At 62.8% G+C, this 25,214-nt stretch overlaps 2 protein-coding genes across 8 annotated transcripts; both read right to left on the bottom strand.

The window, feature by feature from the left end:
- Positions 1-521: 521 nt before the first annotated feature.
- Positions 522-7,424, bottom strand: LOC309602293 (gamma-secretase subunit Aph-1b-like). Of its 2 annotated transcripts, XM_082335750.1 has the most exons (7): positions 7,231-7,424; positions 4,383-4,553; positions 2,839-2,912; positions 2,546-2,668; positions 2,064-2,191; positions 1,677-1,800; positions 1,285-1,436 (listed from the first exon to the last, which is right to left on the bottom strand). In XM_082335750.1, the coding sequence occupies exons 1-7, from the start codon at positions 7,341-7,343 to the stop codon at positions 1,399-1,401; spliced, it is 771 nt and encodes a 256-aa protein (XP_082191876.1). In that variant the 5' UTR covers positions 7,344-7,424; the 3' UTR covers positions 1,285-1,398. The 2 variants fall into 2 exon arrangements, with proteins under 2 accessions (XP_082191875.1, XP_082191876.1); XM_082335749.1 differs by lacking the exon at positions 2,064-2,191 and having other exon boundaries at positions 522-1,436.
- A 3,278-nt stretch (positions 7,425-10,702) lies between these two features.
- Positions 10,703-24,539, bottom strand: TPM2 (tropomyosin 2). Of its 6 annotated transcripts, none has more exons than XM_082337341.1 (9): positions 24,387-24,538; positions 23,432-23,557; positions 16,899-17,032; positions 15,727-15,844; positions 15,520-15,590; positions 14,689-14,764; positions 14,497-14,559; positions 14,091-14,160; positions 10,703-11,007 (listed from the first exon to the last, which is right to left on the bottom strand). In XM_082337341.1, exons 1-9 carry the CDS (start codon positions 24,498-24,500, stop codon positions 10,925-10,927), a joined length of 855 nt encoding a protein of 284 aa, XP_082193467.1. In that variant the 5' UTR covers positions 24,501-24,538; the 3' UTR covers positions 10,703-10,924. The 6 variants fall into 6 exon arrangements, with proteins under 6 accessions (XP_082193467.1, XP_082193464.1, XP_082193465.1 ...); XM_082337338.1 differs by lacking the exon at positions 14,689-14,764 and adding an exon at positions 15,221-15,296 and having other exon boundaries at positions 24,387-24,537; XM_082337342.1 differs by lacking the exon at positions 10,703-11,007 and adding an exon at positions 11,014-13,754 and having other exon boundaries at positions 24,387-24,539.
- Between the last annotated feature and the right edge of the window lie 675 nt (positions 24,540-25,214).

Here is a 25,214-nt window from a genome sequence, read left to right as displayed (position 1 = left end):
TCTTCCTCCTCTTATTTGTGCAAAGTGTTGGAAAAACATAGCTGCAGCTTGGTACGGCTGGAGAAAGGCAAAGCTGCAGGTGACAGAGCCACTCCTTCCTTGCTGGCCAGTCCTCAGCCAGCTCCCCTCTGGCTTTACCACAGCTGGAGCGGTCCCAGATTTACAGCTGCCTCCCACCTTTCCGGGTGGCTCCAGCCCCAGGGAGCTCTACAGCCACACCGAAACCAAGAGAAACGGGCCAGGTCTGGGAGAGGGGAGGAACCTGCAGGTCTCCAGCTCTCAGCAGCCTCCACCCGAAAGCAGTACTGGAGCCCAGCCCCTGTTAGGGCAGACAGAGCAGGAGCAAGACCTCCAGGCAACTGGGGTTTGCAACTGCCAGACCCTCCCGTGCAGTCACACCGGCACAAGCCACTGCCACCACTGCTGCAGGGTGCTGGCACCGTCCCCATGAGGGCAGCGCTGCTGGCCGCACACAGCCCCACTTGTCTGTGGTACTTCTTTTTATTAGTATAAAAGCCCACTGTGGATGAAACTGCCTTCTCAGCCCTGAGCCTGATGGCAGTTTCTCCCTCCCAGCCCTGTGGCACAGCATCAGGGCTGGTGCCTGCCTCAAAATCCCCATCAAAGTGCAGGAAAGGGCAATGATCCACTGGAATGGCCCCTTGAACCCCCTCCCCAAGCTGTGCTGGCAACAGCTGCAGGGTTGCATCTCTTCCTGAGCCCTCCACCACCCTCCATGTCTGCTGGGCCCTTTGGGTACTGGCTTTTCCCCATCCTCCTCCCATCCTGGGTGCCGTCAGTCCCCTCGGGTCCCCCAGCACCATCCTCCCTGCACTAGGATGCCGGCTTACTGCAGCTACCGCAGTCCAGCACCGGGGCCACGGCTCCCAGGGCAGCAAGGCTGGGCAAAGAGGCGGAGAAAGTAGCACCACAGGGGTCAGCCCTGATCCAGAGCACAGCAGCGCTTTGCAAAGCTGCTTACTCCACCCTGCGGTGAGGAGGCGATGCGGGACCCCCTCCCTGGCACAGGGGACGGCATATCTTCTGCGGTGGGAGGAGAAACGATGGGTTTCTTTGGGCTCAGGCCTCCGGCAGTCCAAGGTAGCATCCTTCCCAGGCAGGCTAACTGGGGATCCGCTTGTGGTGGAGCCAGCAAAGCCAGGTCCTCCAAAACTGAGCTGTTGTCCAGTGGCTCCCAAAGGGGTGCCGGAATGAGCCAGCCCCAGCCACACTGGTTGGCTGACTGCCACAGCCGGGCCCCAGCACCTACCCTGCCGGGACTGGCTGGGGTCCCCCAGTCCAGGAGAAAAGATATTGCAGAGAAGGTGATGGTCGCTCTTGCCACCGGGATGGAGGGGAGGGCAGGGGTGGCTGGGGACAGGAACATCCCACGGGGCCTCAGGATCCTGGCTGGGGGCTGGCTCCGCTCCGTAGACCTGTAGGAACCAAGAGGAGAGGGGGTCAGTTTTCACCAGACTTCATACCCCATCCACTTCCTCCAGGAGAGGCAACAACCCGACCACAGCCCCGAAACCTAGCTTCTCCTCCAGTCTGGCAGCCAAGGGGATGATGCCCTTGTTCCAGCCCCGGAGACACCCTCTCCCCATCCCAGCGCCGGTCCTGGAACCCAGAGGGACCCATAGGGTTCCCCATCCCCTTTATGGAGCAGGACTTACAGAGCAGGAAGCGCCGCAGGTTCTGGGCAGATCCCCCCGAAAGTAGGTAAGCCCAGGCAGCAGCAATGGCCATCAGCAGGTAGGAGGGCACCAGGCTGCCCACGTACAGCGGGTTGCAAAACGTCTGAGGAGAGAGGCAGAAGAGGAGAGGGATGAGCAGGCAGGAGAGGACAGGGACAGGATGGGTGGCAGTGTCACCGCCTCAGTGAGTGGGACGGGGACACCAGCTCCAGGATTCGGTTTGTGAAGGGCCAGCTGCAAGTCCCCCAAACCCAACTGCTTTGCTAGCACCAAAGGCTGTTCCCCCACTGGCACGGGGACCAGCACGCGCCCACAGCCATCCCCAAATATAGGTCCTGGCACAGAGCTCTGCTCCCAGCTACTCACCAACCCCGAAACAGCGAGGTGCATGACAACGACCACCATGATCTCCCACCAGCGCCGATGCTCACAACCGTGGAAGAAGAGGATCCCCCAGAAGGTGTGAAGGAAAATCAGCACCATGGTCATAAAAGCTGCAGGGAGCAGCAGAGGGGTGTCACCAGGGAAGCACCCACCCTGACCTGGCTGCAGGCTCAGGGAAGGATGGAGAGGAGCTAGGAAAGGGCAGTAGGGGCACTGCTGGGCCAGACTGGGAGGTGCTGGGGCAGACTCAGAGAGTGAGAGGGATGGGGGAGAGGAGCAGGGAGGGTCACAGGGGACAGAAAGAAGGGTTTGGCACAGAGAAATGTGACAGGGGACTGTAAGGGGCTCAGATGGGTAGAGGGTGCAGCACGGAGGGGATAGCATGGAGGGGAGACTCCAGCCCCCCCGGGTCTGCCGCCTCTGTAGTGGGGCAGAGACACGAGCGAAGAGTGCCGGTCGCTCACCTGAGGTCAGGAAGTAGAGCTGTGAGTCCCCGTGGATGCCCACAGTGCCAGGCCCTAACGCGTCTGCCAGCAGATTGATCATGGAGAAGGCGCCGCTCATGAGCCCAAAGCCCACGCCAGCCACTGCCGGGACAGGGACACCGTCAGGCCCTGAGCCTCCCAGGGCCACCCCAGGCACCTCTCAGCCAGCTTCGGTGTGAGAAACCTCCCCTTCCCCCCAGCACCACGCCCAGCCCTGCCCAGGCTCACCCCTGGCCCCACAGTCAGGGTGCCCTGCTCTGCGCAACACTCACCATATGCCATTTGCTGGATGGAAATGGGGGAGCAGCCGTCCTCGCTGAGGGCCACCAGCCCCTCAATGGCCTTCCTGTGGGGTGAGAGCATGCTGGAGCCCAGCACAGCCTGGCCACCTCTCGAGGCATGGTGCAGCACCAGGATGGAGCAGACGGGACTGCAGTCTCACTCTGCACCATCCCACCCTCCTGGTAACCTCCCCATCACCGAGCCGCAACACCCACCATGGAGAACATCCGCATGATGGCCCTGAACCACCGGACAAACCAAGCACGTGAAAGCCATGCAAAGCCACAGAGAAAGATTTTCCAGAGGAATGTGAGTGCCAGCCAGCCCGGCAGAGCAGGGCTGAGGGCGAGAGGGACATCGGGTGCAAAGCAAGCAGCACCCCCACATGGAAAGTGGCCCCAGTGCAGGCGTGGGAGGTGCACGCTGGGAGGGTGTACCTGATCTCCGCATTTATACTCCTAGAAGACGTTGAAAAAAAAAGGAGGGGGTGCAGGGAAGAGCTCAAAGAGCTAGAAAAATTCTTTGGGGAGAGAAACTGGGAGAGCTGGTCTTCATAATTTTTATCAGCTAGAGGTGTGGCGGGTGAGGAGGACGCCAGACGGCTCCTCAGTCCATGGAGGACAGCAGCGCTTGCAACCGGAGATCCGCAGGGCAAATGAAATGCAGTGGTTTGTGTTAGAGGCTGCTCCGCGGAGCTCTGCTACTCTGCCTGCCCGCCTCCGGCAGTGCCCTGCCGCAGGGAGCTGTGTGAGCCTGCCTACCCGGCCCCCCAGGTCTTCCCCCAGCCCCTCGCCAGTGTCCAGCCAGCCAGGAAGGCTGGGGGCTATGAGGGGTGCTGACCCCAGCATCGCCTCCCCTTGTCTGCTTCCCCAGCCCCAGAACAGTATCTGTCCATCTGAACATAGGCGGCACAAGCCCCCGCACTCCGGGCCAGCGGCTGCAGGGAGGCCGGGAGCTGCTGGGACTGTGCTGAGACTTTGCTTCAGGCCGCCCAGGGCACCAAGCACGGGGCTGGTGGCAATGTGCCACCCCACAGAGCCCCAGAACCACCTTCAGGCTGTCCCTGCTCACACAAAACCGTCCCTAAGAAAGAAACAAGACTTGCCAGGAGGCGAGGGCAGATCCCTAACCCTTCTCTGTCCCCCACACAGCAAAACGGGCATTTCCCAGTGCCTGGCTGCCCCCCAAGGTGCAGAAGCACTGCTGGTGCTACTCACCAGGGCAGAGAGGATGTGACATGTCCTGCAGCAGCCCAAATCCACAGCCTACCTGTCCCAAACTCAGGGAGATGCTACCAGCCACCTCAGCCCTGGGTCCTCCAGACCTTAGAGATGCTCTGCTCCACCACCTGCCACCCACTCGAGGTCAACATACCGATGCAGGTACCACCCGCGTGCTCCCAGCGAGGACTGAGGTGGCTTGGTGCCACGCTTGGTATCCCCCCCAGCCCAGGAGCTCCCAGCCAAAATCCGGAACCCGCCACGGCTGGGAGGACCATCCGGCAGCGCTGGAGCAGGGTGGGAGATGCCCTTACCTGAGGAGCTTGTAGTAGAGGAAGCGGAAGGCCTCCTGCAGCAGCACAGAGAACATCACCCCAAATATCAAGAGCCCCTTCTGCAACGCCTCATCCCGGGGGTCGCTGGCTTTAACGGCGATAAACCAGATGAGGGAGGAGAGCAGCAGCGACACCAGCCAGAAGAAAGCCCTGCAAGAGAGAGAGCGCCTGCTGGCACCGGTGCTGTGCTGGGACCAGCGCCAGTGCCATGCCTGTGCCCTTCGGCACTGCGCCTGCACCCCTCTGTGTTGGTACCGGCACCCGCAGCTGTGCCCTGGCCTTGCCCACTCCTCTACCAGTACCAGCGCTGTTCTGGTACCAGTGCTGGGCAGGCGGTGCCCATACTGGTACCGCTGCTGTGCCTGCACTCCTCCTCCACTGGTAACCGGAACTGGCACCAGTGCCCCCGTTGTGCCCATGCCAGTACCAGCGCCAGGCTCATATCCACACCAGTACCAGTTCCATACCCTACTGATCCCATAGCGGTACTGGTACCAGTGCCCCTGCTGCAGACATGCACCAGTACCATTACCGACCCTGCCATTACTGACACCAGTGTCCTGCCCATCATGCCCACGCCACGTGGTGACCACAATGGCACTAGTACAATACCACTACTGCTGCCCCTGTTGTGCAAAGAATGGCACCAGTACAAGTACCAGTACTGGTGCCCCTGTCATGCCCACAATGGTACCAGTACAAGTATGGATACTGGTGCCCCGTCACACTCACAAGGGTATGAGCACCAGTACTGGTGCTCCTGTCATGACCACAACCACCAGTATGAGTACTGGTGTCCCTAATGTGCCCACGATGGTACCAGTAAAAGAAAGAATACTGGTGCCCCTGTCATGCAAGCAACAGCACCAGTATGAGTACTGGTACTGGTCCTCCTGTCGTACCCACAACAGCAGCAGTACAGGTCCCCTGTTGTGCCTCTGCCAGTACCACTCATGTCTCTGTCACAACCATACTGGTACCAGTGCCCCATCACGCCCATACTGGTACCAGCGCCCCTGTCACACCTGTACTGGGACCAGTACTGAAACCCGTACCAGTGTCCTGTCACGCCCACACTGGTACCAGCACCAGCACTGGTACCAGCACGCCATTACGCCCATACTGGTACCAGCACCAGCACTGGTACCAGCATCCCTGTCACGCCCATACTGGTACCAGCACTGAAACTGCTAACAGCGTCCTGTCATGCCCATACTGGTACCAGTACTGCCACTGGTAGCAGCATCCCATCACATTCATACTCGTACCAGCACTGGCACTAGTATCCAGTGTCCCTGTCACACCCATACTGGTACCAGTACTGAAAGCAGCATCAGCACCACTGTCATGCCCATACTGGTACGAGTACTGAAACTGGTACCAGTGCCCCTGTCATGCCCATACTGGTACCAGTATCAGCACTGGTACCAGCACCCCATCACACCTATACTGGTACTGGCACTGGCACTGGTACCAGCGCCCCTGTCATGCCCACACTGGTACCGGCACTGGTACCAGTGTCCCTGTCACACCCATACCAGTACTGGTACTGGCACTGGTACCAGTGTCCTGTCACACCCATACTGGGACCAGCACCGGCACTGGTACCAGCACCCCTGTCATGCCCATACTGGGACCAGCAGCATCACTGGTACCAGTGCTCCTGTCATGCCCATACTGGTACCAGCACCGGCACTGGTACCAGTGTCCCTGTCACACCCATACTGGTGCCAGTATCGGACCTGGTACCAGCACCAGCACTGATACCAGCGCCCCTGTCACACCCATATTGGTACCAGTACTGAAAGCAGTATCAGCACCACTGTCACACCCATACTGGTACCAGTAGTGAATGTGGTACCAGTGCCCCTGTCATGCCCATACTGGTACCAGTAACAGCACTGGTACTAGCACCCCATGACACCCACACTGGTACTGGCACCGGCACTGGTACCAGTGCCCCTGTCATGCCCATACTGGTATCAGTATCAGCACTGGTACTAGCACCCCATCACACCTATACTGGTACTGGTACCAGTGCCCCTGTCATGCCCATACTGGTACTGGCACTGGTACCAGTGTCCCGTCACACCCATACCAGTACTGGTACTGGCACTGGTACCAGCGCCCCTGTCACACCCATACTGGGACCAGCACCGGCACTGGTACCAGCGCCCCTGTCACGCCCATACTGGTACCAGTAACAGCACTGGTACTAGCACCCCATGACACCCACACTGGTACTGGCACCGGCACTGGTACCAGTGCCCCTGTCATGCCCATACTGGTATCAGTATCAGCACTGGTACTAGCACCCCATCACACCTATACTGGTACTGGTACCAGTGCCCCTGTCATGCCCATACTGGTACTGGCACTGGTACCAGTGTCCCGTCACACCCATACCAGTACTGGTACTGGCACTGGTACCAGCGCCCCTGTCACACCCATACTGGGACCAGCACCGGCACTGGTACCAGCGCCCCTGTCACGCCCATACTGGGACCAGCACTGGCACTGGTACCAGTGCCCCTGTCACACCCATGCTGGTACCACCACTGGGACTGGTACCAGTGTCGCTGTCATGCCCATACTGGTGCCAGTATCGGACCTGGTACCAGCACCAGCACTGGTACCAGCGCCCCTGTCACGCCCATATTGGTACCAGTACTGAAACTGGTACCAGTGTCCCTGTCACACCCACACTGGTACCAGCACCGGCACTGGTGCCAGACCAGTACCGACAGCCGTACCAGTACCCGCTCTAGGCCCACACCAGTACGCACGGCGGCACCCGCGCCCCTCCCGGTGCCGGTGCGGGACTGACCCGGCGATGAGGATGATGATGCGCAGCGGGTCGCGGGCGATGGTGAAGAGGAAGAGGCCGAGCGCCGGCCCGAAGGCGATGAAGGTGCACCCGAAGAAGACGGCGAGCGTCATGGCGGCGGGAGCGGAAGCGGAGCGGGGCGGGGACGGGACCCGCGGCTCGGACCGGACCTACCGGCCCCGCCGCCCCCTTCCCCTCCCCCGCCCTTCCGGGGCCGCCTGACGTCACGCGTCGCCTGCGCGCGCCGCCGCCGCCGCCGGAAGGGGAGCGATGGGGCGGGGCTAGGGCCTGTCACGTGGTACGGGTGTGGGCGCGGAGGGCGACACTGGTGCTGCGGTCCGTACTGGTCTGACACTAGTGCTGGTGCTGGTCCCAGTATGGGCGTGACAGGGGCGCTGGTACCAGTGCTGGTGCTGGTACCAGGTCCGATACTGGCACCAGTATGGGCATGACAGCGACACTGGTACCATTGCCGGTGCTGGTCCCAGTATGGGCGTGACAGGGGCGCTGGTACCAGTTTCAGTACTGGTACCAGTATGGGTGTGACGGGGGCGCTGGCAGCATTGCCGTTACCGGTGCCCGTATGGGGGCCGGTAGGGTACATCCCGTCACCGGGGGTGGCTGGTCCCGTCACGGGTGGGTACAGCCTGCAGCAGGGGGCCACAGCCCGCACGGGATGGAGCCGGTCCTGTCATGGAAGGGCACGGGCTGTACCAGGGGCACGGCCCGCTCCCAGCAGGGCTCAGCCCTGTCGCCGGTGCCCTCACAGGGGCACCCAGTGAGGGGGGCCCCGCGCTGGCCCCAGGACCGGGGCAGCCAAGGGTGCCGGGGTTGGGTGAGGTGTTCTGGCTGTCCCCAAGGGTCCCCTGCTGCCTGTCAACCCGCCGTAGGCCTGCCTGGCAGCAGGGGGGCTCCTGGACCCCCTGCAGCCCCGGGGGTGTGGGGCAGGGGCCACAGGCTCCTCCTGCGCTGCCGGCTCCATGCTCACAGCTCTGGCAGCTCAGCCCCCGTGTGGGGTGCAGCACCGAGCGCTGCGTACGGGCGTACGTAGCTCCTGCAGAAATGAGGCAGCGTCGCGTGGTTATGGCCGTCCACGTTTTCCTCCGTCTGCCTTGTCCTCTGCTGGGATCAACAAATCGGTCAAATCCATTTGCAGACTGGGAGCTTTGTGCAGCGCTTGGGTTTAGGCATCCTGACCTATTCCGAAATCACCCACAGCCCTGCAAAACCCACACAGGTCGGCAACGTGGCTCTTCCCGCCCTCACCCCGGTGTCTCGGGCTGTAAATGCAGGGAGGGATGGGGGGTGGCGGTGGTCTGTGCCTGGCTCTGCACTGCTCAGCGTGTCTCGTCAAAATGTCTCTGCGATGCTCTTTGTGTGGTCCTTCCCCTCCACCGCCTAGGTCAAGGGTATAGAACAGGAGGGATTCAGAGACGAGGTGAGGCACCAGAGCGATGAGAAAACTGAAGAAGAAGGCAGAGCTGAAAGGCTGCCAGAGGTTAGTATGGTGGTTTATCAGTGGGATGGCAGCCCATGCCAGGGCTGAAAGCTCTTTAGGGAGATCTTTGGTCTCTCAGGCCAAGGTAAACAAATCCAAAGGTTGAAATTCAATGGGAGAGGTGCAAGGGGAGGGAGGGAGGAGGGGACAGGCACTGCGGTCCTCAGCGTGGGTCTGAGTGACGCATCTCGGGAGACGTGCCTCCAGGTCGAGCTCCCCTGCCAGCAGCTCCACAGTGCCCCAGCCTCCCAGGGCTTTCCCCAGCCTGCATCTGTCTGCAGGGATGTGGGGGGAAGGAGACGGGTGGGAGGATGGAGAAAATGCAGAGCTTTGCTGAACCGTGAAAGATAGGCTCATGTCTTTGGGGCAGAGCCATCACTTGGGAACAGCAGCCAGGATCCCACCGCCAAACCACAGAAAGGTCAGAGGAAAAAAAAAGGCCCTTGGACAAGGCAGGGTGTAAACAGTTAAGTTAAATGGACTGGTCCAAACCAGGAGGCAGCAGCAGTTCATGGGGAAAAACACTGGGTGTGAAAGGGCTCTTTGTCCCAGCAGGAAGGCAAAGGGTGCCTAGAGGCTGGGTGCTGGGGACGCACCCTGATAGGAGCGCAGGGCAGGCTTGTTTGCAGCACGGGGTGCAGGCTCCCGGAGAAGAGGTGGTTTTTACACTCTTGTTCCTTTGGCAGCCAGACAAGCTCCTGCCTGGAAGGTGCTTAGACCAAACAGCGGAACGGCTCAGCTGATGTGCTGCGGAAAAGCAAGGCGGACCCAAGGAGGAGCTCCAGCCCTTGCGCAGGGCCAGCTCGGTGGGCCAGGACGGCCGTGTACCGTCCTTCCTTCCAGCACGCCCAGGGCAGGAGGCAGCAGCTCACGGCAGGTCTCGCACCCTGGGAGGACAACCAGAAAATGAGCACCTCGTGCAAGGGGAGCCCTTTTCCCTGTAGGAGAAGGTCTTGGAGCCACAAACCAGAGGTGCCGAGGCAGGGGGAGGGCAGGAGGCCAGCAGCACCTGGGCAGGAAAGAGATGCAATCTCACCACGCTCCTTTCCTGAGCTGAGAGGCACGACAAATAAAGGAAAGCAGATAACGAAAGCTATCCCTGCCGGCCGCTCGCTGGGGCGATGGCCTGGCTCAGCAAGGGGCCAGCATGAATTATGTTTCCTGGCAGCATGAGGCTGTGCTTTTAGAGGGACATCCGCTGGGTAGCGTGGGACAACAGGGCTCGATGCACATCATGGAGGGGCCCAAAGCAGAGGGCAGGACTAGATCATGGCTTTGAGCATCCCCAGGGAATCCAGCCCATTCTGGTGGCAGCGATGAGCCACATCCTGCTGCTCTTCTCTTTGTGTTGGAGAAAATACAGCAAGCCAGGAGCAAACTTCCTGAATGCTTTGGGAAGTGGTTGCCTACTGCATTAATATTTGCTAGTTTATACAGCTATCCCTCAGGCAGGGATTCAGCAACTGGTAATAGGAAACACAACTAGTATGCGGGGTAAGCAGCTAACCACAGACCTGGAGAAGACCCTGATAACTAATAATGTGTGCATGCATGGTCGCACGCTTGTATGCATGCTCAGATGGCATCATGAACATGAACCATGAAGCAGACTCCATGGAGAGGTCAAAGACCTTGTGGTTACCCCAAGTAGGTAACGTGCTGGCTGTGGAAGGGGACATGTCGGTAACATATGTCTGTCACTGTGCACTTGAAGAGGATGGTCAGTTTGGACTGAGCTTGAGACGTGGAGGTTTCCTGTGCATCCCAAGGAAGTGATGGAGATGAGGGAACGCAGCCCAAACCATGTGCATTATTGCTCCCAGCCCCCCATGGCTGCAGAGGACATCCTTATGCTGGCCATACCCACCCTGGACCCACGCCCCTGCAGAGCCTCCTTGCACGAACTGGGCAGGGAGGCCCCCACCGCACCTCCCAGATCCACGTACATCCACAAGGACCAAGCACACCCATCCGTCTTGTCAAACTGCTTTAATATTTGGACATGAAGACAGGACAGAGCCAGTCAGGCTGTGCACAGATAAGACGCCCCCGAGCCACAGTCTAAGGCTGCAGGGCTTCCCTTCTCAATGAATGTGTGGATTTGGCCAAGACGCAGTTCAGCTGATGACATCCTGAGCATGCCAGTGGGGTGCATGTGTGGGGTAGGGAAGAGGGACGGGGGCTCCCCAGGGCAGCTCAGAGGTTGTTCAGCTCCAACAAGGTCTGGTCCAGAACCTGGTGGATGCCCACGTTCTCCTCTTTGGCACTGGCCAGACTCTCTGTGAATACAAGGGACACCCAGCCACGCACACAGACACAGCCCAAGTGTACCCAGGGTCAGCCAGACCCACACACACCACACCAAGCACAGACACACGCACACAGACGGACATTTCAGTATGGCGCCAGCCTCCAGCCGAGCGGGGCATCCCTGCGGAGCAGAGTCCACGAAAGCAGCCCCAGCACCGGCCGGGATGAACCCAGCCACTCCGGGACCTGCCGGGGCAGCCAGGCCAGTCAGGCCGGTCACTAGGGGCAGGCGGTCCTTGCTCTTCAGCATTTCCATCTTCCCATGGTGCCCTGTTGCTCATGGCCGGGCCCTCCACAGCGCAGGTACTATTCCCCATCCAGCCACCCGCACGTCCTGCCCGGGGGCATCACCACCGGCCCAGCTGCGAGCACGTGCACAAACCCTTGCCCAGCGAAAGAAGAGAGCCAGTGCCTGCTGCCTGGCCCAGCGGTGCTCCGTGAAGAAGAGGAGTGAGACAGCAGCCCAGGAAGGTGGGCAGAGAGGACAGCAGAGAGAGAAGGAGCAGAGCTAACGAGGCTGCAGGGACAAGCTCTGCCAGGCAGCCTGCTGCCGAGGCAGCTTCCTCCGGTGCTCACTTCCAAACGGCATCCTCCTTCCCTCTAAAGACGGGAATGGGACAAGAGCTCTGCCCACCCAGCCCCATCTCCCAGTGCTCCCTGCTGGGCTCTTCCCTGTCCCCTGCCCCAGGTTTGGGGCAGCAGGTGCTGCCGGGTCCCCAGCTCCTATCCCAGCCCTCCCAGCAGCCTGCAGGGACCCCACTCCAAGGGGATCCTCCCTGCACAGTCTGGGGTGACTGGAGTGAGGAGGAATAGGCTGGCTGCCAACTCCTGGGACAAGGGGAGGAAGGCAGCAATACAAACCACTGCATCCCTCCCCGGCAGGGCCAGGATGGTGCCGGGAGACAGCCATCACCGCATGGGCATCCAAGGACATCACAAAACCCCTCATTCCTCTCCCCTAAAAAACTAATCAGCTCCAGAGGGTCTCCCTGGCCCCCCAGGCAGGGCGGTTACCCCCAGGGGGATAAGCCAAGGCTCCACACCCCGCCTAGCCCCGGTGGGAAGCAGGCAGGGGCTCCCAGCCCTGAGCCAGCCTGGCCGAAATGGGGCAGGGAGGCTGCGCTGGGGCCGGGAGCTCTGGGCAGCTCAGTTGTTAAGTTCGGTAAGGATGACCCGCAGCTCGTTAGTGAGAACGCGGTTTTTCTCGGCCTCCTGCCGGGAGCGCTCTAGAGAAAACGGAGACATCAGCGCAGCAGAGGGGAGAGAGAGAGAAAGGCGAGTTAGTGGAAAGAGACGGTGTTCCCCAAAGCCCTCGCTGGAAATCCTGCAGCTGCCCAGCCAGCAGTGGGGACGAGCTGGGCTGGCAGGAGGAGGCAGCCACTCCTGGGGCAGGGACAGGGCTGTGGGTCCATCAATCTGGGAACTGGCTTGTAGGGCAGGGTAGGATGCTGAGGAAGGAGGAGGATCAGGGACCCGTTTAGGGATCACTGCTGAAGGGTAGGGTCAGCCCCTTCATCAAGGAAAGGTGATGCAGGAGAGATGCCAGGGCTGCGACTGCTGCTTGCAGGCAACAGCTGGGAGCAGGGATGGGGAATGGGCAGGACCAGGTCTAACCCTGCTATTTCAGGCCCAAAGAGTCATGGAGAAGATGGCACAAGATGAGGAAAGCTGTGTATGGGAGCTGGGGGGGTGGTGGGGGTCGTCCCGCAGGCCGAGGCACAAAGGGCCCCATCCTGCTCAGCCTGGCAGCGCGGGAGCAGCTTGGGGCTCAGCCACGGCCGTCCCGAGGGTCCCGCGGCTGTGAGCTGCCTGCAACCACCTCCTACCACCCCGCTGCCAGCACCCGCGTGAGACAGGCAGATGAGGGACAGAGCACCATGAAGAAAACAAAGGAGAAACCAAGGAAAGAAAATGCTTTATTGAGACCAACTCAGTAACCCAGAGGGACAGAACATAAAAGAAAAGTCATGAAATGCAAACTGAAGAGCAATGTGCAAAGGACAGAAGGGAGGCAGGGGCGAAGGAGAAGCCGGGGGTCTGGGGGCTGCCTGCCTGGGAAAGGGCTGCCTGCACAGCCGGACCCAACCCTCCATCCCCCGGGCCAAGCTTTGGCGGTGGAGGTTCCGCTTCCCCTGTGCGTGTCCTCCCCACCCCGGGCTCAGCAAGCAGCACCAGGGGGGCTTTGCTGGTGGGGATGTGGGGGGCAGGTTGCCCCCCAGCCCCGGAGCTGCGGGGTCCCCGGTGCTTGTGGTGCTGGGGAGCTGAGGAGGGAGCTGCTCAAGCGAAGGGCTCCTGGGCACAGGTCTGTTTGCCCCTAGGCAATGCTGGGGCACAAGCCTGCAACCTCATGGGCACTGTCTGCCCAGAGTGTGGGGGTCCCAGGGGCTGCTCCCCTGCCCTGCCAAATACCCCTAAGCACCTACACCTTGTCTCCCTACAAAGAGGGGTATTGTGGGAACACCCTGGGCCGGCTCCTGTCCCAAAGGAGCCGACGGACAGGCACAGGCTAGGAAGGACAGAGGAGGACAGAGCGGGCAGGGAGAGCAGTGGGACGGCCGGGCAGGCAGGCGGCTGAGCTGGGAAGGGGAGAGGCAGGCGGGGAGGGGGTGCAGTGCTGGTGCCCGGTGGGGGGCTCAGAGGGAGGTGATGTCATTAAGTGCATTGTCCAGCTCCTCGCTGATGGCTTTGTACTTCATCTTCTGCGCATACACTTCGTCTGCAGGTGGGGGGGGCGGGTGGGGGGCAGATGGTGGAGCAGGGTGGGGAGCGGGCGGCGGAGAGAGAGAAAGTGGCTGTGAGCGGGGGGCTGAGGGCAGCAGGAGCGTGCGGGCACAGGCAATGTGGATGCGGCCCTATTTCCCACCCGAGGGCAGAGCCCAGAGCCCAGCAGCTCTGCGCTCCCACACCAGACACCACGGCATCCAGCCTCCCCCCTCCCGGGACCCCTGCCCACCCCCTCACCCCGGCCAAGCCCTGTCCAGCCCCGCCAGGGGCACGTCCCAGCAACTGCTCCCCGGGAAAGAGGGACACAGGACCGGTGGGGACATTTTACCTTCTAGATCATCGATGGTTTTCTCCAGCTTTGCCACAGACCTCTCTGCAAACTCCGCTCGGGTCTCAGCCTGCGGAAGCGTGGGAGGGAGAGGGTGAGTGGTGGGGCACGATGGGGACAGTGCAAGCTGCACCGCACCCCAAATCTGCCCCGTCTGCATCTCCCGTACCACCCCCACGAGCCCTCCCCTGGGAAAGGCAAGGGACAAGGGCCTCGTGGACCCCCGCATCCTGAACTAGAGCAGGCTGATGCCCTCCACAGCAGCATCCCAAACCCAGTCACCTGCCATGCTGCACGGCTGCAGTTTTGGGAAGGGTGAGAGGACACGGGCATAACAGGGTCAAAACCCACACGGGACAGCAAACCCATGCCTGCACCGATGCAGTGCTGGCCCTGCACCCCTTACCTCCTTTAGTTTTTCCCCTAGAAGCTTGATTTCCTCCTCGTACTTGTCCTCCTTGGTGGAATACTGCAGAGACAGATGGGCACCTGTGAGCCCCAGGGAACGCCTCCAGCCGTTCTTCACCCCAGCAGGAGACCCCAGCACCCCCAGGCCCCACGCACTCTGCCCAGCCCCAGCAGCCCCGCCGGGTCCTACCTTGTCAGCCTGGGCCTCCAGGGACTTCAAGTTGTTGGTGACAATTTTCAGCTCCTCCTCTAGGTCACCACATTTACTACATCCCAAGCAGGGGCCGCCAGGAGGGGAAGCAGGGCCGAAGGGCAGGTGGAGAAGTGAGGGGGGAGCAGAAAGAGCAGGCGCAGGGAAGGAGGAAAGAAAGAGAGAGAACAAGTTGAGAGAGGAGAAAATTCAGCGCAGGTGGAGAAGGAGCAGAGCCGCTGCGAGCGGGAGCTGCTGGGACGCATCTGTTCATCCGTTCCTCGTGCCTCCTCACACGGACACCCTGTGCATCACCGCCGGCCGGGCTCCTGCCAGCCCCGCCGAGAAGGAGAGCAGGCACGGAGGGATGGAGGAGCGCGCCCAGCCTGCACCCGCCGGAGTGTGGGAGGCAAGGGCAGGTCGGTGGTGGAGGCAGCGGTGCAGAGAGGAGAGAGGTGGCTCGCACGGTTCGAGAGACAGTGACAGAGAGAGGGGGGCTGCTGCGCGTCGCCCCGTGCCCCTGCCCCAGTACCTCTTCCTCTGAGGCAATGAGGGATTTGAGGGTCTGGTCCATGGTCCGCAGCTCTTCTTCCAACTGTCTCACTCGGCTGGGGTGGATGAGGGGCACCCCGGGGGGGACAGCAGAGAACAGGGTCAAGGATGTGCTGCCAGCAGGCCGGCATCCCCCTGCCCCCAGCCTGCGAGCCCAGGGACCACCCCGATGGCAGACCCTGCCATTCCCTAGGAGGGACATCCCCATCCCCATGGCAGCCCCTTGGGGAAAGGGCTGTGCGGGACCCCCGCATGCTGCCTGCCCGGAGCCCCGCTCACCTCTCCGCCACCTCTGCCCTCTCCTCCGAGCGCTCCAGTTCTCCCTCAAGGACGACCAGCTTGCGGGCGACCTGTCGATGGCAGCAAGAGGCACGTGTTGGCCCCGCACTTGCCCCGGCTTGAGGCACAGCGCTGCGAGGAGGCGGCCCCGGGTGCTGCCGGAGGTTCAGGACTGGGGGAAGGGGACACGTGGGTGTGGGCACGCACCTCCTCATATTTACGGTCAGCCTCCTCCGCTATGTGCTTCGCCTCCTTCAGCTGCATTTCCTGGAGCTCCATCTTCTCCTCATCCTTCATGGCCCTGTTTTCGATGACCTTCATGCCTCTGAGGAAAGCCCAAGCCAGAAGATGTTACTGCCGTGGGTTGAGGTGGCACCTGCACCTCCTGCCTGCTCGCTGTACCCATCCGCCACCCCCAGAGACATGGGACATCATCCAGGGATGCTGGGACTTGCTGGCCACCCCATGCAGTAAAGTCACACCAGTGGTACACCAAGGATGCTCCTGCACACAATTAAAGCAGCGGAGCTGGCCCCAGGACCATGTTCCAGAGTGAGGAGATGTGGCTATGGTGCCTCTCAACCAGGCAGGTCCTGAACCCATCATTTTGGGGGGGAGAGTGTGTGCAGCCCAGGAGGAGACAGCCACAACCTTCACAAAAGCAGCCTGACAGGCCAGCAACCTTTACGAAATGCTAGAAAACATCCCGTGGCAAAGCCTTTTCCCATTCAGGAGTGACGCTTACTCACAGGGGGTCACCGAACCCCCGTGAACAGGGACACCTGGAGACTCTTCTCGTCTTGCTCAGATGCTGTTGCTCAAACTGGTCTTTGCCAATGGAGAGAAGAGCTCATGCAACTGTCAGGAATGCCATAACATGTCTGGGCACTCCCGTACAACCTGAGTGCCCTTGCCTGCACGGCTCCTGCCTGGGAAACCTGCTTGCCGCAAGGATGGGGCAACACACTTTGCAGGACTGTTTTTTTGAATGAGGCTGGTTCGTTCCCAAAAGCTGACTTTGGTTCCCAGGCACAGATGTCCCCTCCTGGGCTGTTGTTCAGCCCTTGAGTGTAGCAGGTTACTCTGGGGCAGAAAACAGGCTCCAAGCACCCTCTGGCTTTGGTTACAGCCTGGTATTTGTATAAAGAACAGATCAAATTTTTCAGGATTTTATGGGTGCCGTGGAAATTTCAAAGCCTTTTTAAGAATGTCTGTATCTGGGGGACTTCTCTGCATTGTGGCTTTGCTCTCTCCCTTTGGGGTGAAAACCAACGCAAACTTCATACGGTCACTTCAGAGGGACCCCACTGCGAAACCAAGGGGGCTGCCTGCAATCAACGGTGACCCAATGCCACCCCTGCTGTCCCTTCCCATCACACCTCTCGCTCTCATCAGCCGCCTTCTCAGCCTCCTCCAGCTTCTGCAGGGCGGTGGCCAGGCGCTCCTGGGCTCGGTCCAGCTCCTCCTCCACCAGCTGGATACGGCGGTTCAGAGAAGCCACTTCAGCCTCAGCCTGGGGGAGCAGAAACCCCTTGGTCACCCCATGTCTCATATATTTTTTTATATATATAAACCATTTTCAATGGTTACTTCTGCATTCGCTGTCCAGAACACCCCTTGGCACCATGCAACAAGGCAGCGCTCACTGGAATGGGATGCCCAGCCATGCATCCCCTCGCCTTTCTATAGGGACAACGGGATTTTCTCCATTCCTAGCACCCTGTTTGATGCTGGCTCCTCCTGGCCACGCAACCAGAGCCCAGCACATGCAGCCCCTCCACCACGTCCTCGCACCTCCAGCTCCAGCCCTGGAGAGGAATGCGGCGTGTTTGCCGGGGTAGGGTGGCCGGAGCAGCCATGCTGTCACAGGGATGGTATTTGGGGTTTGCAGAACAGTGAGTAAAGGGGGAGGAATGCCCTGTGCGGCTGCACTCCCGAAAAGGAGATCGGAGCTGCTTGTGGATTTCCTGTTTACGGAGGCGGCGGAGCAAGTCGGGAGCCTCTCCTGCGGGAACCCCCCCGGCCCTGCGCGACGGAGCTGAGCATGGGTCCCCCCACAGATGATGTACAGTGCAGCACCAGGGGCAGTGGAGCGAGTCGCTCTCGGTGGGATGGTGCCGGGCCAAGCTGCAGCCGCTGGGGCCCGCGGGACCAGGGCCCCCTGCTTTCCCAGGCTCCCCGTGCATGGGGCCGGGAGCTGGGGCCGGCTGGGAGCAGTGGCCCTGGCCCCTCGCCAGCCCCTTGACGCCTGGCCTGGTGCTCTTTCCATTTGGTAAAGGCCTCCTGCTCCATCGCAACCGCCGGGAAATGCTGCCTCAGCAGCTCCTGGTCCCGCTCTCCGCTGGGGGGGGCTACGGGAAGGACAAACCCCGGGTGCAAAGGGATGGGTGGCGATGAGACCTCACTGCGGGGAGCAAGCCCCGTGCACCAAGACACAGGCAGGCATGCAGCAGCCCAGGAGGTAATGTCTCCTGCTTATTCACAGGCTGGAGCAGGCCTGGCTGGCTGCAGCGCCCAGCCTTGTGCTCCAGCACTGGGAATACCCTGGGGGACATTGGCCAAGCAGGGGGACTGTGGGAGCAGCGAGGGGCTGTCACCCTGCGTGGCCCTGCTGAGCACTCACGGTCCCCCGTGGTGAGCCGGCAGGGTGGGGACGGGCACAGCCAGCACCTCTCCAAGCAGGGCAGCCCGGCAGCATTCCGGGAGGGTGGCTGGCCCCACGGCTGGCACAACAGCCACCTCTGAACCGTGAACACCCTTTTTTTCTGGACTCACCGAGAGCTCATCCCCAGCCATACCGCCCAACAGGGACCTGGGGCTGGCCCCCACGGGGCGATGCTCTGCCTGCGGTGTCTGCCTCACCCCGGTGGGAGTTTTTTTCCCAGGGAATCACCCCCAAAGTGGGTCAGAGCTTCCCGGATGGACACTTGGGAACATGAGCTCTCCAGCAGCGCCAAGTGACCGGGAACCCGATCTGCGGCTGCAGGAAGGGGCCATTTCCTCCACACACAGCCCGAGTGACAACAACCCGGGTACCGCACCCAGCTCTGCCGCTCCTGATATGGTGAGGATGTTAAAGGAGTGGGCATCGGAAAAAGAAAGAAAAAAACCCCAGCCCCAACAACAATGCAAAAGCCAAACCAGGAACAAGCTGCAGCTTGGAAATGCCGTCGCTCTGCCAGAGTGGAAATTTTGGCCTGTGGCAACACGAAGGGGTGGCTCATCCCCACGAAGGGACATGCTGGAGAGCTGAAGGCTCTGCGACTGCTGCGGCCCGGACCGCAGAGCCCGCTGGAAGCCAGACAAGAGCCTGGGCGTGGGACTTTTGAGCTGTGCACACCGCCAGCCTCCGAGGGAGGGGATCCTTTCCCAGGATCTGCCCAGACCCCGAGCAGAGCCGAGGCAGAGCTCGCCGCTGCCCCGCCAGCCGGGGAAGCCCAGGGGAGCCCCGCCGCACCGAGCATCCTTCGCAAGACCCATAGAGGAGGCAGCTGGAGGAGGCAGCCCGGGGGCAAGGACGCTGCCCGAAGCCCCCGGCCCCGGGGGCTCTCGCCAGCTGCCGTCGCACCCGGACGGCAGCACCCTCCGGGACCTGCCGGCCCCCCGCCCCCGGGGGCAGCCAGCCCGGCTTACCGGGGCGGAGGGCTGCGGGGGGGACCGGGGCCAGCCCGCGGGGAAGGAAGGATGCCGGCGGCGGGGAGGGATGCCGGCGGCGGGGCCGGAGCCGGTCGGGCGTCCCGGGGAGCTGCCGGGGCATCCCCGTGCCCCCGCCGCACCCTGCTCCCCCCCCGTCCCCGTCCTCCGGCGGCCCTTACCCGCTCCCGGGCCTGCCGCTCGGCATCGGCCTCCCGCTGCAGGTGCTCGGCGCGCTCCTCCGCCTCGTCGGCCACCTGCTGCAGGCTCTGGATCTTCTTCTTGACGGCGTCGATGGAGCTGATGCCGGCCATGGCGGGGGGCTACCGGCGGGGAGGCCGCGCCGCCGAGCCCTTTATGGGATCCGCCCGGCTGGAGCAGGAAGCGCTCAGGCAGCGGCCGCTCCCGCCGCCCGCCCTGCCTCCATCCCTTCCTGCTCCTCCTCCTCCTCCTCCTGCCACCCGCCGACCTGGGCCGCCGCTCCCCCGGGCCGGGTGCACGGTGCCCACCCCCGGCAGGGGACAGTCCCCACATCAGGAGGGGCGCACAGTGTCCGTCCCCGTCCGTCCCCCCCCCCCCCCCCCCCCGACAGGACACAGGGTCTCCCCCTGGGCAGGACTCACGGTCCTCCCCAGGCGGGGGTCACTGTTCCTACCCCCCCACACCCCCCCCAAGCAAGATGCGCAGTGGCTTCTGGGCAGGGCACACTGTCCCCCCACCCCGGGCAGGGGTGCACAGTCCCCATCGGCAGGGCACATGGCACCCCCAGACAGGGCACACAGTGCCCCCCAGGACATGGGACACAGCCCCACCCTGGCCAGGGTGCATGGTGCCCCCCGGACGGGAGTGCGCAGTCCCACTGAAATCCCCCAGAGCGATGGAGAGGAGCCCACGGAGTCCATTTCCCTGGGAAAAAAGGGGCCCAGGGAACCTGGGAGTGCCAGAGCCTGGCCCCTGTGAGCTCCCGTGGGCTCAGGAGCAGTGTACCCATGGGTGCTCCCCACGCTCTGTGCCCCATACCCCCTGCCGCAGAGCTGAGGGGGGTCATGGATTTTTGCCCTGTAGGGGCCATAGGTAAGTCAATGAGAGGCATGAGGCAGATGGGGCAGAGCCCGCTCCTGGGCACCCTCCCGGGGTACCTGGGGCTGGAGCCCCGGGGCACAGCCAGGTCCCCAGCGGCCATCCCGCTCAGCCCCTTGGCATCTGCTCCCCCAAGTGACGACCTGGCTGGCAGCCCCACAGAGACCCGTGGGGCCCACAGAGACCCCTGCACCCCCCAGCTGCCTTGGGGGCTCTGCCCTGTGGGGGAGGCCAGTCCCCCGCTCCCGGCCCTGCATCCCAGCTGGGACACACACCCTGATCCATCGGGAGGGGCCGGCGCTGGTGGCATTAAATCCTCGCTTAAGGAGCTCCGACAGCTCCCAGGCGGCCCTGGCTGCACTTTGCGCCTGCCTCCAGGGACGCCAATTCCCAGGCTGACCCCACCTTCGGCTCTGGGGCCAGGGGTCCTGGGGGGGACCCGGCCGTGCTGCCAGCAGAGCCCTGCATCCCCGTGTCCCCCTGCCAAGTGGCAGCGGAAGAGGAGGCGCTGAGGGTCCCTTGGGAGCACATGGCCTCGGGCTTGGCCTCAGTCCCGGTCGGCACTGCCCCGCTCCCAGCCAAGAGTGCTCCCAAGCCGGCGCGTGGGGCCTGGAGCTGAACCGGGGGTCCCCAGCAGCAATGGGGCAGGGGCGAGCTAGCTGCAGGCAGGCGGGGGGCAGGTTGGGGGGCAGGTTGGGGTGACTGCCACCCCGGTGCCGCGGTGGCCAGACTGGGTGCCTCCTGTTCTGGCCCCACCCAGGGATGCAGTCACTTCCCAGCACAGTCCCGTTCCCTCCCACCGGCTCGGGGAATCGCCAAATAAGAGCAAAGTCTCGGCTGGGGAGAGCAACCGGGGCGGGAACTTGGGTGAAGCTTTCGGGATCATGGCCTGGGAACGGCAGAGTTTCCCTAGGCCCTGCTGGGGTGGCCGGGGACAGGCCCCCGGCTGGGGACGCGGGGGGCTGGAGGGGGCTGCTCTGGCGAAACCTGCTGTCCCGGCTGCACCGTGCCCAGCATCCCCCGCCTGCATCCAGCCCTGGGCACCGCGGGCTGTCCTTTCTGGGGACAAGCGGTGGTGGGGCCACGGTGGCCTCGCAGAGCTGCTGGGAAGGGGCTGCCAGCACCGTAGAGCTGCTGATCAAGGGTCAGGCGCTCCCCGGTCTGTGCCACCATCTGACTCCCCTCCAAGTGCCCAGGGGGTCGCTTTGCACCCCTCAGTGCAGTCTCCGAGGGCTTCGTGCACTGCCACCCAGTGCCGGAGGCAGGGCAGTGCCAGAGCAGGGGGAGATGTATTCTTCTAAGGCATTTGTTGACATTTTTGCCGAGAGCAGGAGCCTGCCTGGATCGCTGTGACGGGCCCTGACCTTGCCAAGGGACGCTCCGTGCTCGCAGGCACGCGCTCTCCTGGCAGCCAAGGGGGGCACAGGAGTCCCGCGGTGGGCTCCGGGGGTCTACCCTGCGCTTCCTTCGCCGGAGCTGGGAGCTGCGCTGCACCTCGCCCGAGAGGAGGTGACACCAGCCCTGGCACTTAGCACTGTCAGCACGTTCAGGTCTCTGGCGTGGGGACCTGGTGATTCGCAGAGCCCCGCGCACAGCGCAGCCTGTCCAGGCTTCGGCACGGACCCAGGGTGGCGGTGCTTGTGATGGGCTCCGAGCCCTGCTTGCAGCACCCACTGCAGCCAGCCTGCCCTCCCTGACGCTGCTCCTTCACCATGCTTCCCCCTCCAGCCCTTCCCTGGAGGGGCTGGTGGCTCCCGTCCACCCGTATCTGCTGGGACAGGACTCTCCGTGCTGAAGCCTGCATATTGGCCAAGCTGCTGTGGACAGAGAACAGGGACACGCACCCTCCCTGCCCAGGACGGCGCCTCCCAGACCACTCCCAGCAGCAAACTACTCCACAACCCAAGGCCAGCGTCTGCCCCGTGCCACCGTTTGCGCATTCCTCTGAGCCCCACACTGGGGACGTCCCATCCATGCTCAGCCAGACCCCAGAGTTTGCCCTGTCCCGCACCGGCATGGATCCAGTCAGACCAGTACAGACCCCGCTACATGTGGCAGCCACCCCATCCAGCTCGATGTGCTTGCCCCATGCCAGGATAAACGTGCCCTTCCAGAGGACTGTGAATGTTTTAACTACTTGGTTTAGTATCTAACTAAACTGGGGCAGGTCTGTAGAGTCAGCAAACAATGCTGGGGAGCCCCCCAGCCGCTCCCCGGGGGCTCCGGGCTGCCCCAGGGACTTGTGTTGCCACTGCTTGTCCTTGTCTGCTCGCCCCTGTCCTTGGCGGCCTCCTTGGAGATTTGACGCATCTCCCCCATTTAGCTCCATAAACCAGCTGGGATTGAATTTTTTGTTCTCAATCCTAAAAAGCCTGGCTGTGCCCTGCTGGCCATGCTCCAGCCGGCTCCCCTTTAGCTTCTCCTCCAGTTTCCAGGGTTGGTTTTCATCAAAGAAGGACTGGCTATCAAAAGGAGGATTTATTTATAGGGTGTCAAATACCCTGTGTGGCACCGCAGGTCGTTATACCCTGTTGCTGAGCGGCTCTGTGGCCACACACAGCTGTTCCACCCTTCATCCTGGCCGGGCACAAGCCAATTTCAACACCTTCCTAACATCACCCCAGCAGGATCCATTTCCCAGGAGAAACATCAGTCACAGCACTAAATAAAACTCTTCCTGGCCTTGCCCTTCCTAGGGTACAGGGTGGCACGCTGGACCCCAAAATGACCAAGTCCCACACACACAGCCTAAGCATCCTTCCTTGCATCCAGCACTCTGGCCACGGGCAAGAGCTTTTTCCATTTCTCTACTCTTTTTCGCTTTCCTGCCACAGTTTAGCAAGTGCCACAGAGTTTTTCCTACAAGCATTGCAGAGGCACATGCCTGGGGACTGGCGACACAGCTCGGGACACTCGTCCCTGTTAGCTTTGGGGATTCAGGCAAGTGGCTGCCCACAAAGCTCCAGGCAGGACTGGCTGCCCGAGAGGTGCCCGCCGCAGCTGGCCTGGCCCCTGCACCCTGAGCAGGATCCGTCCAGTCCCTGCCCTGCATCTCAGCCTGGTTCAGCGTCAACGTCGCAGGAATGGGATCCTGACAGTCTTCCCCACGGACGCTTTCCATATAAGGCCCCCCTCTTCCTTCACCCCCCCCGAGGTCCGGTGCCTGCGCAGGGGAGGAGTTGCTCGCGCGCCTACGTACGTCTGTAGCTTTCTTCTCCGCCTGCTCCAGCTTCTCCTGGGCCTCCTTGACGGACTCGGAGTACTTCTCCACCTCATCCTCCGTGCCCTTCAGCTTCTTCTGCAGGCCCTGCTGTTCCTCCTCCAGCTGGGGAAGGGACAGAGGGCACGGGTCAGGGGGGATGGCGGTGCCCACAAGGCTAGGGGGGAATGGCCATCCTCCTCCTGGGGACACCCAGGCTGTGGGCACAGCAGGAGCACACAGACACACTCCCTCTGTCAACTTTGGGGCCATGCGTCCTTGGGGAGCCCTTATTCCCCAGGGCCAGAGCAGCCCACAGCATCCCTGAGCTCAGCGGGGGTAAAGGGGTTGTGGGCTCCCTCCCTGTGTAGGGGACTGGAGAGGTCCTGACCTGGGGACACAGCACCAGGAGGCACTGAGAAGGTCCCCATCTCTGTGTGGCTAGGGTGGGAGTAGGCTGTCCCCAAGGGCCTCCCTGGCAGAGGAACAGGGAGGTGGCACTGGGGTGTCCCGCCAAGATAAGGCATGTTTGAGGGGACCAACGCGAGTGGTCAGGGGTAACATGCTGGAGTGCTGATCCCTGGGGACAGGCACCCAGCAGGGTGAGGTCCCCAGGGGTGGGCATGCAGCAGGGTGAAGTCCCCAGGTACAGGCACCCAGTGGGGTGAGGTCCCCGGGAGTGGGGGCCCAGTGGGGTGAGGTCTCAAGGACTGGGTACCCCTAGAGCTGGGATCTGCAAGCTGGACGCCCAGCGGGACAAGTTCCCCAGGGCAGGACACCCCTAGGGCAGAGGATCCCCAGGCTGGACACCCAGCGAGATGGGGTCTCCGGGGCTGGACACCCCTAGAGCAGAGGCTCCCCGGGCTGGACACCCAGCGGGATGGGGTCCCTGGGGCTCAAGACCCTTAAGGCAGGGGTCCTCGGGCAATGCCGGAGGGGTCTGTGGGACACCCACCTGCTTGCAGCGGTCCTCCGCCTGCTTCTTGTCAGCCTCCGCCTGCTCGGCGCGGTCAATGGCGTTCTCCTTGTCCAGTTTCAGCATCTGCATCTTCTTCTTGATGGCCTCCATGGTGGCGGTGGGGCGGCGGCGGGGCGCGGGGCGGCGGCGGCGGCGGAGAGGCGCGGAGCACCGAGGGCGGCGGGAGCACCGGGGGCGGCGGGAGCACCGGCACTGAGCCCCCCGCCCCGCCGCACCGCCTAAGAGCCGGGGAGGGGCCGCGCCGGGCGGGGGCCGCCCCGGTACCTCCCCCGCCGCCCGCCAGCACCTTTTAGGGACAGGCTCGACACGGGCCGCTGCACCGAGCGGGACGGGACCGGGCGGGGGGGCGGCACCCCTGGCGGGCACCGCCGCAGCCCCGGCGCCGGGCACCCCCGGGGGCACCGGGCGAGGGAGACCCGGGACCCTGCGCTAGGGGCAGTGCGAGAGGGGCGCTCGGGAGCGCTGCGCTGGGGGCTCCCGGGGGCACCGGGTAAGGGGCACCCCGCGGCAATGCTCTAGGGGTACCCGGGGGCACCGCGTAAGGGACGCCCCGGGACGCGGCACTAGGGGTACCCTGGTGGCACTGGGCGAGGAACACCCTGGGACGTGGCACTAGGGGTGCCCTGGTGGCACTGGGCGAGGGACACTCCGGGACGCGGCACTAGGGGTGCCCCAGTGGCACTGGGCAAGGGACACCCCAGGATGCAGCACTAGGGGTACCCCGGTGGCACTGGGCAAGGGACACCCTGGGACACTGCACTAGGGGTACCCTGGTGGCACTGGGCAAGGGACACCCCGGGATGC

The sequence above is a fragment of the Platalea leucorodia genome (assembly GCF_965183815.1).
Source record: "Platalea leucorodia genome assembly, chromosome: Z".
In the NCBI taxonomy this organism is placed as follows: Eukaryota; Metazoa; Chordata; class Aves; order Pelecaniformes; family Threskiornithidae; genus Platalea; species Platalea leucorodia.
Note: the sequence above shows the minus strand (reverse complement) of the source record. Positions and strands in the feature narration are given on the sequence as shown.